The sequence below is a fragment of the Mirounga angustirostris genome, unplaced genomic scaffold, assembly GCF_029215605.1.
Source record: "Mirounga angustirostris isolate CCGP_5_RB_7025 unplaced genomic scaffold, mMirAng1.0.hap1 SCAF_1, whole genome shotgun sequence".
Lineage (NCBI taxonomy): Eukaryota > Metazoa > Chordata > Mammalia > Carnivora > Phocidae > Mirounga > Mirounga angustirostris.
Window position 1 is genome coordinate 165,154,563 of NW_026991709.1, and position 13,008 is coordinate 165,167,570.

The 13,008-nt window shown below is 52.0% G+C and overlaps 1 protein-coding gene across 16 annotated transcripts in view; it reads right to left on the reverse strand.

Annotated features, from left to right (window-relative positions):
- Positions 1 to 331: 331 nt before the first annotated feature.
- MTMR14 (myotubularin related protein 14) overlaps positions 332 to 13,008 on the reverse strand; it is a 46,929-nt gene continuing 34,252 nt past the window's right edge. For 10 of the 16 annotated variants that reach the window (XM_045861902.3, XM_045861901.3, XM_064592928.1 and 7 more), the window contains 6 exons: positions 12,907 to 12,977; positions 12,075 to 12,133; positions 11,763 to 11,901; positions 10,863 to 11,039; positions 3,837 to 3,992; positions 332 to 947 (listed from right to left, as the gene is read on the reverse strand). In XM_045861902.3, the coding sequence (XP_045717858.1) occupies positions 764 to 947; positions 3,837 to 3,992; positions 10,863 to 11,039; positions 11,763 to 11,901; positions 12,075 to 12,133; positions 12,907 to 12,977 (786 nt within the window). In that variant the 3' untranslated portion in view covers positions 332 to 763. Of the gene's footprint in view, positions 948 to 3,836; positions 3,993 to 9,743; positions 9,965 to 10,862; positions 11,040 to 11,762; positions 11,902 to 12,074; positions 12,134 to 12,906; positions 12,978 to 13,008 lie in introns of those variants that run through there. The other 6 variants (XM_054504617.2, XM_045861903.3, XM_045861904.3 and 3 more) reach the window with 5 other exon arrangements.

The window sequence follows — 13,008 nt, forward strand, 5'->3', positions numbered from 1 at the left end:
TTAAAAATTAAGGATCCCCTCCCACACACACCTCCGCCCATTCCAGCTAAATGACCATCTCAGCAACCCTAAGTCTCAATTTCAGGCAGCCCTGGGAATCCGTGTGAGTTCCTAGGTGACTAGGGCCCATTGACGCCTGAGGACCACTGCTCCCACCTTGACAACCTGTGACTACTTGTCCCCATCTCACTGAGACTGTCATGGCTCAGGAGTTAAGAGGCACAACCGAGTCTTCAGTTGTCTTTCTGCTTTATCTGACCCCCACCCCAACCCCTTCCAGCACAAGGAAGAACAGATAACTCCAAATAACTCCACAAAGACAGCAACCAAATGAGGATGCAAGAGAGTTGTTCAAAAAGATTTTTAATTTTGTGATCTGTCAAACTGCCTCATTCTCAGTGCAGGTGATCCCTCCTCTCCAGGAAACAAGAACAGGAAAAGGGGAGTCTTTTGTGAGGTCTCAGCCTCCACAAGGCCTCAGGGAAACCACACACAGTTCTGAGAGTTGATGGGAATCCCAACCAAGACTTGGGTGGGTGGAAAGGCAGTGACAAGAGGGATGGTGGTCACCAGTCAGGAAGCTGGGGGTTGGAGAACCCTGTCCTTAGCCCTGCTCAGCTCTGGGGCTGCCATGTGCATGATGGAGGAGGAAGAGGAGGGAGAAGATGTCTCTCCTATCTTGAAGCACCCCTTGTCCGGGCATGGCTTTCATTCTGCTCAGGGCTCAGGTGAGAGAACAGGAAATTGTTGGGAGCTGGCTACTTCATAAGGTGCTGCTGCTGGTGCCCCGGAGTCCAACACCACGGACAAACTGCTCGAGCAGGCCTCCGATGGCACCAGAGGGACTGGGGGCTGCTGCTCGAAGCCCCACCGTGCTGCTGTACGCGGCCAAGAAAGCTGACCGTACTTCCTGCAGCCGAGTCTCCCGTTCGCTCAGGGCTGCAAGCCTGTGGGCAGGGAGGGAAGGAGGGAGAATGAATGCATTACCCTGGGCAGGATCCAACATCCTTATCCTCACACCATACTACCTATCCTTCTGCCTTTGCTAGCACAGGCCAGCACATGTCCTGTGGCCATACTACCCCTGCAGTTCAGGCCCTAAACATTTGGCCTTGTTCCCCTCCATAATCTTTCCTCTCAGCTCTCAGGCTACTGAGAACCTAGAACCAGCATGTTTTAATGGTACACTGGGGAAGTTGGGGGGAAGGTGAGCAGGAGGGAGTTTGCCAACTGTTGGCTGCCATTCCTCAGTGAGAATAATATGAGGCACCAATCTGAGACTTAAGGAGAGACCACAAGATGAGGCATCAAGCCTTGGCTGACCAAAGGCTTAGCCTTCTTGTGGCCAGGACCTGGAGCATTCGGGGAGAAAGTTCTTGGCAGTGTCCTGGAGAGGCCAGGGTCCTCAACCGGAAACCCCTGAGGCTTCAGCTACATCTTTGGTCAACTGTGGTCCCTAGGGAAATAGCTAGCAGGGTGCTGGCTTTTCTAGCAGGATTCCTGTTCTGATTTTATTTGCTGTTCCTTCCCTGGCCTCTGCAGACACTGATCACAGAAGACGGGAAGCCCCTCTTCTCTCCTTAACCTGCAAATACAAGTCAAGAAGGGGAACAAGTAAAAAAAACAAACAAAAACCCCTGAAGGGGAACAAGTGCATGAAAACTCAGGCTTATCAAAGAATGAATTCCATGAGGCTATTTGACACTTTGAAAGGTCTTTAATAGAAGAGAAGAGAAGACCTGAGGTACCAGCCACACCCAACCTATGAACTAAAAGGTATGCAGTCTAGGGGTGAGAGGGACATGGAATCAGAGGAAAGAAAGGTCAGGAACTCACATGGTATTCACCCTAACTGTCCCCTGGAGGGCTTTCTCCAGGGGCCACAGACCTACATGACACGAACCCTCATGTTCCCATCCACCTAAAAATCAAGACTAGCCCTGACCACTGACACCAAAATGTCCCCCCAAGAGACCAATCCCTGTGTAATCCCTCCAGGGAATCTGTCAGAAGTAGCAGCACTGTCTCCAATTCCCAAGCCCAAATGACTTGTACCCCAGGGCCTGGGGGAAACAGATGGAGGTATGAGGATAAATGGCAGTCCTGGGGTAGGTATGGGGAGAACAGACTGAAGGAAAGTAGACTGGTGGGAGTGGTAGGTATGAGTGGGTGACTACTGTGGGAGAGAGAGAGAAGCAGCAGGTCCTAGGGTGAGGGAAAGTCAAGTAGCTCTTGCAGCAACACTAGGAAAACGGAGCTGATACTGGATTCCTGCAATACCGTGAAGAACTCCAAAGTCTGTCTTGGCATTTGGGGGAGACATGTGGCCCTAGTTCTTCTTTACACTCTAATTAGGTTTCACATAGGCTGTAGGCCATGTGTTCTTCTTCAGCTTTTCCTTAGGGCATATCATATAATTCAGATTAGTAGTTTGTATTCACAGGGAATATCCAAAGGTCCATACGTGTGCATTCTCACTGCCCCTTATTTCTGGGAGGCAGAAGAGGGAGGGATCAGCCTACTTAGAGATAAGAAAACTGAAGCCCAGAGAGGATAGGTGATTCACTTGAGGACACACAGCAGGTAAGGGGTAGGCAGGCAGAGATACTCTAGTGCCATTCTCTCTCAAGAGATGAGCCAGCAGGCTCAGAGAAGTAAGGGCTGACACCCCAAGACATAGCTGGTAAGGCACAGCAGCCAGGAGTTTTGACTAAATTTCTCTGATAACAAAGCCCAAGCACTAAATCGACATACTGTATGACCTCAGCAGGAATCAACCCTGACCCCATCCCTACACTGCAATTTTGGAGGCCATGAGATCACATAGAACCTAGCTTTCTTCTGGGAACCACCCAGATGGTGGGGGTTTGCTAGGAGCTCAGAGAGCTGCCCGTTTCAGTGGTTAATGCCAGTTACGTGAGGGGTGCCATCAAGCAGGGGCAGAGATGTCTGCTTCCTCCAGAGATGGCTCTTGGGCCTATTCCATCCTGGAATCCCAAGGTCCGGCCTCTGCCTGCCCTCAGCAGGGATCCTTCTTAACACCCCAGGGCAACTCGCCTCTGACCTGTCAGCTCTGGTGGGTATGAGCCAGATTCTGGTGGGGACAATGAATGCCCGGCACCTGAAGTTCATTCAGCCCGTCGTGGGGAGGAGAGGCCTTGTTCCCCAGGCCACCAGAGGCTCTACCTGGCCTGACACCCATGAAGCAGTAAAGCGGGCAGGGGGGCGCCACAGAGGCAGCCACTCAAGCGGACACACTGTAAGACTTGAAAGCCCAGTGCTGGAGCCTCAAAGGGGGAGGATTTTACAGCCTTGGGACTTGGTATCCCCATCCAATTTTCTTACCTGACTGGAGGTAAAAGCAGAAGACAAGAGGAGGAAGGGGATGGCAAGGAACCCTTGGTTCTGCTTGGAGGAGCACATCCCTTGAGTTGACCTAGCTCCATTCTGGCTGTGGTCTCCACCATACACCTACCTTCACTACCCCACTGTTCTGATTTCAAAGGATTCTCATGTCAGGCAAAGCCTTGGACAGAAATAGAACCTTCTATAGTTACAGTCCAGACAGCTTTCCCTCAGGGTGTGCCCCGAGGCACCTGTGGACGAGTTTCGGAGGCTCAAGAGAGTGAGCACACACCGCAACACACTTCCTGAGCAGCCCAGAAAGCCTCTTCCATACCTCAGGAGTCCAGGAGCAGTGAGGTATACTTAGCTGACACTGAGGAGGGGCAGGGATCCCGGGCCAGCTGCTGCCTCACTCAACCAACACTCCTGATGGCTCACCAGCTTCTGATATGGGCAGGGGAGCATCCTGCCTCCTCAAGCAAGACACTTACAGACAACTGTTAGGGAGCTCATCCGGGAAGCTGAAAGGGAGAGAGGAGTCTGTGTGCAGGACAGCCCGTTCCTGAATACTGCCACAGCCTGTTACCATCTGCCAGCTGCCAAAGTCTGTGGAGAGAGAGGATCCGGGCAGGGGATGGTCCACTGATCTGGGGCAGAGAGGAGAGAGAGGGGAGATGATGCATAGTCAGTCATATGCCTGACAGGGGAGGCCCTTTGGAGGAGTCGGGGTGGGGCTATGGTGGTCCTGGGCCACAGGCTCAGCTGTGAGGACAATGCTTCGTGCAAAGACTTACAGAAAAACAAGAGCAAAGCAGAATGAGAAGAGGTGAGCCAGCAACCAAAGCATCAGGTCAGGGCATGCCTGCCACGGTGGCTGACACAGCAAGTACAGTCTCAGCAGCGCCAAAAGGAAGGAAGCAAGGCCGGATGCCCTAGGAACCAGGGAGGCAGGATCACCTCAAACACCCCTGGCATGCAGATTGGCAGGGTGGGCAAGGCAGAACCCAGGGGCCACTGAAGTCTTATCAGAGCGATGGGAGAATAAGCTTCTTGGAGATGGTGGAGGGTGGTGACCTAGACTGAAGAGTGAGGTGATGGGAGCCCTGAAGCGCCCCCCACCCCATACACAGGCTTTCTCTGCAGCACCTTCCAGGAGCCATAGTTTGTATTCACAAGCATCAACCTGGCAAACTCACTGGTTATGCCCTAAGGGATGAAATCAGGCAGGCAACTTGACAGCTTCATCAGGCCTTTTTCAGATGGAGATTTGGGCAGTGCAGGGAGAGGAAAGCTGTACTGGGAATCTACTGCGGCCACCACCTCGGCCACCACCTCGCTGACAGCTAACCTCTCTCTACTGTCTCAGGGCAGTAGCCCAGTCACTGGGGGTGGAGGAGGAAGGGAGATAGGAAGACATCAAACAAGGCCCTTTCATCGGCTACCCCAGGTCTCCATCCCCAGAGGTACATCATCTTTGATGTTTGACCCTTTATTCTTTAATTCAAGAATAGCAGAAAGTGCTTCTGTAGGGCCCTGGAACAGAGAAGCATGAATAGTGGTACAGGGGGTGGGAAACAGAGACATTCATTGACCTTGGCCCACCCAGTTAGCTAGCATCAGTGTCTCCCAAGTTTGAGGCAACAGCCCTCATGAGTGGCCACCCCAGGCTCATCCTCAAGCAGCTGCCACCTGAGTGATACTCTGGCCAGGTACTGCAGCTCTGGTAATCGTTAACCATCCTTATCTTAGAGACAGAGCGAGAAATGGCAGTCCAGACAGGTGAAGACACTTACTGAAGGTCCCACGCTAGTGAGTCCAAGAAGAGATTTTTAAAGCCAAGTTTGATTACAGATTTGTCCTACAACAGAACCACCTTGAGACCAGGGAAAACAGATGGTCTTCTACATTAAAGCTGCCATGAATAGGAACCCCCTGCAACACAGAGACTTCCACATTCATCATTCCTGCTCAACTCTGGAAGGCGTGTGACGGCATTAGGGATGAGAATAGGACATGGTCGGCTACTTGGTGGAAGCCCCTCATGCCCCACAAAGCAGGGTTTCCTTGTTTCTAAACTTGGCAGGACTCAAGCAGTCTGTAAATCAAAGAGACAGCTGCCCAGGAGGGGCTAATCACATCACAGTCTGGTAGTTTCCCTCTACTTCCTCCAGGTTATGCTGGGCCTGCAGTCAGCATAACTCGACTGAGGTCAGCTTGGCTCCACAAATCTCATCTACTGTTGAAACTTTTTAAGGGCAGATTTTCTTTCCAGTTTTAGCAGTCTGTAGGAAAACAACTGCTGAACCCCAGTGTTGAGGGAATGGAAGGGATGCTGAGTAGGATGGGGTGCTCCTGGGGCTGGGAACATGGGAGGTTTCTTAGGTTCTCCGTAACCCCCGCTCCCAGACTATGAGAGACTCAACTACCAATGGAAAAATGACAGGATGGAATGGGAGGATTCCTGGTCCCCTTAGGCTAGTCAGGTCCCTAGCATCTAGCAGTTAGCACCACCAGGCAAAGAACACATTTGGGGGAGCCAGGGGATAGCTGTGGAATGAAGTAGGCAGTACAGATAGCAACAGAGTATGTGATCCCAGGGGACATAAAGCCATCTCAGGAAGCAATCAGCTGCAGACAAATCTTCCTATCTGAGGCTTTTGTCAAAGAAAGGGTTGCAAAGCAGTTGTTCAGCTCCTGGGTTTGAGAGCAAGGGACTATGCTAAGCAGAAAGGTGCTAAGTGCCGATCTGGATTAGCTGGCTGGAGGGGACATCTAAAGATGAAAGCAAACAGTCACCAGAAGTAGTACCTGCACCTGCCTAATGAAAGAAGAACTTTCAAGATAGTCTCAGTACACAGGTAACTTAACCAGCTTTATTAAGACCCCACACTCTACTGCCCTGCATCTTTACTCAAGCACAAACAAAGCAGGGGGAAAAATAAAAAGAGAGAGAGAGAAGTCTGAGTTCTAGCTCCTCCAATCTACCTACAGGGCCAGAGGGAACATGGGGCCAACCTACCCTCCAACTGGAGAACTGTGGAACCGATGATGCTTCCAAGGTCATCTGTCCACATCCCCAGGTCTCGGAAGGCTCACACCTCTGCCCAGGAGACTGGATTTTGGCAACATTTCACTCCCTTATCTAGATATAGCCTAGGCCCCTCTTTATAGCACCAAAAGAGCTGCAACTCCCACTCCCCCCCCCCCCCCCCAGACACCCAGTGTACGCAGGACTCAGGCAGGTTATCTTTTAGCTAGGCCTCTTCGGGAAGAGGTACAAGAATACCCACACAAGCAGAGCTGGCCTGACCCACACAGCTGAGGCATGAATAAACAGGTCTGCCCTGCGGTGCCTGGCCTGGCCTTTTACCTAGATGCCTAGTACCCTGCCATGGCCCATATGCCCTCAGATATGTGAATAAGGACTGGTCCTTCACCACAACTACAGTTTACTGAGCATCTGTGGAAAGAATGAGTATTTACTGTGTGCCAGATACTTAGTTCTATTATCTCATTTAAACCTAAACTTATGGAAGGTGGATCATCACTTGATCTTTAAGGTGGAATGAAAAAACTGAGCTCAGGAGGGAAGTGATTTTTCCAAGTTGCACATAGCTAGGAGTGGCCACGCTGGGACTGAAACTCGGCCCAAACTAGCCCCATGGTATACTGATCTTCCTTCCTGATCAGGGGCAGTAGGGGCTTCAGGGGTTGGTTCGGGGATGGGCACATACTTTTCAACTGGCATAAAGCAGAGAGCTTGTGATTCTGGTTGGAAAGGGGGTCCTCATGTGATTCCTGGATGTGAGAAAGGAAGCAGGGTGCCCAGGAGTGGCTGTTCACCATTACGGAAGCTGGCTAGAGGACAGAGCTAGCATGTGGAAGGAGGCAAGGGGAAAGAATCATAGGAAAATGGAGTTGGAGCCTTGATCAGACTACCCCTGAAGGTCATATTTTCCCCTGGACTTTTCCATAAGAACCAACAGTTTTCCTTTATTGTTTAAACCTGTTGAGATGGGTTTTTTGGTTAATTACACTTGGAAGCCCCTGAGTTGACACAGAAGGCTGGAAGGTACACAACTAGGAAGAACCTGAGAGTTGCCTGTCTAAACCTCTTGATTACACAGATGAGAAAACAGAAACTCAGAGTCATCAAGTGACATGTCTGAAGTCATGCAAGGAATGAACGTTTGAGCCAAGACTGAAAATCCCACACTTTGAGGGGGCCTGGAGGTCCCCTCTAATCTACACCTACACCTGCCAACCCCCCCAAGCCTCTACATAATGGTCCCAGAGCCTCTGCCTAATTGAATGCTTCCAGGAATGGAGCTTTAGGGAAGATTCCTTCAATTCAACAAATTCCTGAACTCACAAAGCAACTGACTTCAGAGATGGCTAGGGCAGGATTTCTTACCACATTTGGGGAAAAAAATAAAGGAAAAAATATCAGTTTTCCCCAGCCCAGACTTTAAGCCTTTAAACATGGGTGTGGGGCGGTGGGGAGAAAGAGAGAGAGAGAAGGAAAGAGTAGCAGCTCAAGAAATATTTTAGGACTCTAAGTGTCCTTTTCTGGGACTTAAGCTGGCAATGCCTTCACGCTTCTTACCACTCATCCTTGGTTGGAAGCTATGATCCTATGCATGACAATGTCAAACATGGGACAGGAACCCTATGTATTGCAGAAAGCAGTCTGGTTTCTCTGCCTCATTAAACAAAGCCCAGGACAGAGCTCACTGCTTATAATGAGCAGTCGATATGTGGTGGAAGATGGGGAAAGAGAAGCTAGCTGGGCAACAGAAGTTGGTATCTAGGTTTCTACTTAGCTATTCAACCAGACTGCTGCTAGGTGTCCCTTAGCCAAGTTAATCTGCTCTTTAGGCAGCTTAGCTTCAAGCTGGGCTCTGTGGTGACACCATCCCTCCTCAGGTATGGACAGGACTGTGCTAGCCACCTCCCACCCCTAAAGATGTCTGACTCTGGAGCAGAGACCAAGGCCACGTGGGGCTGAGCCACTTACCAGAACCTTGGGAGGCATGTGAGCTCAGAGCATTGGCCCTGCCTCTTCTCACCCCAGCCCTACAGCTGATTAGAGATTTAACAATGTTCCAGAAATGCAGCTCAATCAGAAGCTGTTGCAGTGGCAGCTAATAAAGCAAAAAGCCACCAGTCTTCTCAGAGAGGCACCTGGGGCTGGGACTGGATAAGAATTAGCACCCCACCGAACTTTTTTCACCTACTTCTTAACTTTGCACCAAGCTTTACTGACTCCTTTCATAAGGAAGTCCTGCTTTAAGAGAAATATGCTTACAGAATTTGGAGCATTCGAAACCCAAAGCCTTCACATAATGAGGGGAATTTCAGCTGTCACAGATAGCTTTACTAAAGGGTTTCTTTCCCTATAGTTCCCCCCACTGCATTAAAAAGCGGATTGGCTCTTGTTACCTAAGAGAGGCAGGGAAGCTAATGACAGGATCCCTCAGGCACTTTAAAAGAGACTAAATTAATTTTAATGTTAATGGAAATACATAATTAGAATGCTCCAAATCTGAATAATCTAGTCTTTCAAAAGCTCTGGCAAACAGGCAGCCAGTCCAGAACCTTGCTGCCTGGCCAGACCAGTCGAGCTCCGAGCAGGCATTCCCAGAATAGACTGGCAGAGCCAAACACTTCAAAGCAGCCCAACCCACGCCCCTCCAGGGCCTTGTGCCCCACTCTGGCCCAGCTACCCCAGCCTCGACCAGGCCAAGCACACAGGGCTGAAAGGCCAGAGGACACCCCCAACCCTCCTCTGTCTCCTTAGGGAGGGGCCTCTGTAGCTCTGCTGGGCCAACCCTAGGAGTCTGAGCCACCCAGTGCAGGCAGAGAACCACTGGTGAGACTGAAGGAAAGATCACCAGACTGGGAAGGAGGATCTCTTGGCAGGAAGAAGGGAATAATAAAAAGCTGGGGTGTGCGTAAAGGTGATGGGAGTGCTGCCTCAGCGGGGGAAACCCTAGCAGTGGGACAGTTAAGGCTGCAGCAGGACCCGAGAGGAGAGGAGGACTCTTCTGGCCTCCTTCCCAGCTGTCCAGCAATGCTGCACAGGCAGGAAAGGAGGTGGGGACACTGAACAAGAGTTCCAGCCCGGAACTGCGAGGGTTAGGCCGTGCCGCCACGGCCCCAGGGCAGCTCTGAGGAAAGCCGGGCCGTGTGGCCGCGTGCAGACAAGGGTGGCGTGGCAGTAGGCACACAGAGAGGACAGGACCGAGCACAGGCATGTGGCCTTGTCGGCCTGGCACCATCTCTGCTCAGCTATCTTCACCAAACCTCCTGCGTGGTCAGAGGAGTCCTGGTCTTTGTTTAGCAGACTCAGCTATGCCCCTGGCAGACACGGCAGCGCTCCGCGTTGGAGGGCTCACCTTCAGAGGTGAGCACAAAGGACTCCTCCGGTCAGTGCACTCCGTGGGGCTCCTGCTGACCTGGAGCACATCTGCTGCCGGCATGGGGAAGGTGTTTTCCTCCACTGCCTGCTTTTTGCCCATGGAGAAAAGCCAGAGGGTGGGGACAGGAGGCAGGTTCCAGAAGTTTCAGGTCTTCCCTGTGACTTTGGGGCTCAGTTTCCTCACTGTTAACAGGCCTGCTAAAAGGAAAAGGCCTGACACTTTTGGAGCAGTCCATTTCAGAGCTGGGTTCAAATCTGAGGTAGACTCCAAGGCTCACACTCTCTATGCTAAATGCCCCTTTCTCCTTGGAATTTATCAAGGACCTCGTAAGTCACACACTGCTTTCTTCTCTCCAGAAGGGCCAGACGTTCTCGAGACTTTAAAAAACAAAGCAACTCACAGGATTCCTTCTGTGTGGGTATGACGAAGAAGTGTATGGGGTCAGCCAGGAAATGCTTTCCTCAAGTGCCAGGCCATCCCTCAATCCTAAGCCCCTGCCCAGTGCTCAGCTTTCCTCTCTTCTAGGGAACACCATTCCCACAGCACACTCCAGCCACACCTGTCCATCTGGCTGAGCACTTCTTAGGTGTACAGAGTCTCCCAAGGTTTGCCTGAGCCACACTTATCTAGCCTAACTCCCTGTCGGTTCTCCTCACTGCCCTTCCAGTTCAGACATGGAATATGAGAACCAAGGACTCTGAGGATCTGGGTCCATCTCGTTAAGCATAATGGGAGGGCCATGAAGGCTGAGACCCACCAAAGGCAATAGGGGGAGGCAGCCCTGACCCTCTGCCCATCACACTGCAGTCAGTACACCTTCTAGATTCCCCATCTGCTAGCACTCTGGGAAGGAGTCTCAAATCATCCTACAAACCAGCTCTTACACAAACATTAACCCATCCTCCAAACAGGGGTTTGTGAAGCTTGTCAAGCCCCTCTGTCTCCTGGGTACACTGCCCACCAGGCCGAGGCCAAGGCGCTCTGTCCCAAGACACCATCGTAGATACCAGCTCAGGGGCTGGAACCCCACTCCCCAGGCTTAGTAAGAGGGAAGGGCTAATCACGTCCACCATTAGGGGCTTTGGAGCTCCTCACCTGGGTTTGGGGACCTCCAGGGGACTGCTACCCATCCTGAAAAAGTCAGAATGGTTTGAGGATGAGGAGCTGGAAGACTTGGCTTCCCCCAGCCCCTGGTGGGAAGGCAGGCGGTCCTCTGAGAGCTGTGGCCGGTTCCAGAGCACGCTCTGTGGAGAGGATGAGTGGCTCTTCCTCCTGCAGTAGAAAGAGTAGGGCTGTTGGCCAAGGGGCCACCCCAGGCAAGCCCTCTGCCCACTTTTACCAAATGTCAGAGCCCAGTCCTTATTTCCACTGGGAAAATGCCACATGGGGATGGGTATACATTAGCACTGCCTCAGGCTTGGCCATGAGCAGCAAGGACTGGGTCTTCAGAGAGGGAATGTGACATCCAAATAACACTGTCCCACTGGCCTTGGAGTACAGGCTAGATTCGTAACAGCTCAGTAACTGCTCCTCCTTCCAAATGCAATACAAAAGTTTGAGTCATCTGTCTAGAGACAGAGTCATCAGATTCTCAGAGGAGTTCACCCTCAAACAAGTTCCCAATTCACCATCATTTTGAACTCACTTATTTTCTTTTTTTGTAACTGGCCCCCCACCCCCCAAGCAAATGATACAAGGGAGCTCCCCCAGGGAGTCTCTTTAACACCAGCCTCCCCTCACCCCACCCTGTCTGCCCAGCCCTGCGGCTTCTTTCTTCATCCCACAGGGAGCCCCAGCCCTTTATGTTCCTGGGCCACCGTGGCCAGTGCCCCTCACCAAACAGATGGCTGGCCTCTGAGGGCTAGGAGAGACAGCAGGGCATGGAGCTGTGCTCTCAGCCCTACTGTCGGGGGCCCCTTTGTTCTTAGGGCTCCCTGGAGCTGGTGGCCCTGGGCCACAGCTGTGAGCAAGCTTAATTCCAGCCTGGCCCCTCACCAAGCTGCCTGAGTCTGTGCTCCTGCAGGGAGCAGCTCCACGGCCTCATAGGTGAAACTCCCGGCAGCTCCTGGGGAGCTCTCCATAACCAGAGAGAAGTCGCTGCCAAGGCTGGTGGTGCTCCCGCGGTCCTTTCGTCCTGAAAGAAGCAAGTGCCATTGGTTAGCACATTATCTTCTCACACTACTGGTCCCCTAGCTCTTCCACACCCTACATCTGGAAAGGGAAGTTTCTAGAACAAACAGTTCCTGCGTGGTCTACACTCAGAAAGATGCACAGAGGAAGGGAAATCTGCTGGGGCCTGTAACTCACTCAGCATACAGATATCTTCCAGAGTGAAGCCCGCATCCCGGGCTGGCAAACTCTTCCTCCTGTACAGAGAAACCAGAATAGTGAATTACATGCAGTCTTCTCTGTTGTCTCCATACCCAGCATGCTGCTTGCCTGGGAAAGAAGCTCCAACTCACTGGCCAATCAATGAGACAGGTCCTACCTAGAGTGTTGCAAAACGTCAGGCCACTTCTGATAGGCCAGCAAAGCCCGACTCCTCTCTTTCACCTTGGCCCCTCAGAGTTCAATCTGGCCCAACACACCTAGGAGCTGGGATTTGGAGGCAAGTGAACTCAAAGACACCAACTCTGAGAGAGGTTGTAAGGCAACTGCCAGGCAAGACTCCTGTGTTTCCCAGGCTGGAGGCAGACTGTTCCATGGTAGAAGGCTGCACAGAGATGCAGACACACCTCTGCAGCAGCCCAGGAAAGGGCAGGCAGAAGAATCTGCTGTCTCAGTCAGAGTATGGGGTGCTGGGAGTCCTCCTGTCCCTAGGTTGGCTTTTCCCGGCAGCAATGTGCCCTGCTCTCCTAGTCCCCAGAGACCACTCCTTTGTCCCATAGCCTTTCTGTTAGTATGACTGCAGGCTGACCCCAGGCCTGCCTCATGGGCAGGAGAGCCTCTTTCCCCACTGGCTCTCACCAGGAATCCCTACCCTGGCCTCAGAGGGAAGGCAGGGATGAGATGCCAACTTGCCAAGCATGCAGGGAAGCCAGGCAGGGAATCAGACAGTGAGTGAGACCCTGCCTACTCTTCCCAGAGTGGCCCTTCCCAGAGTGCCCTGCCCAGTGTGAGAGAACAGGTCTCTCCTCACCTCTGTGTCTTCAGAGCAGAGAACTCCTCAGAGATGATATGCTTCAAAAAATTGAAGCAGAAGAAGAAAATCTGAAGAAACCAAAAAGCAGCACACATGAGA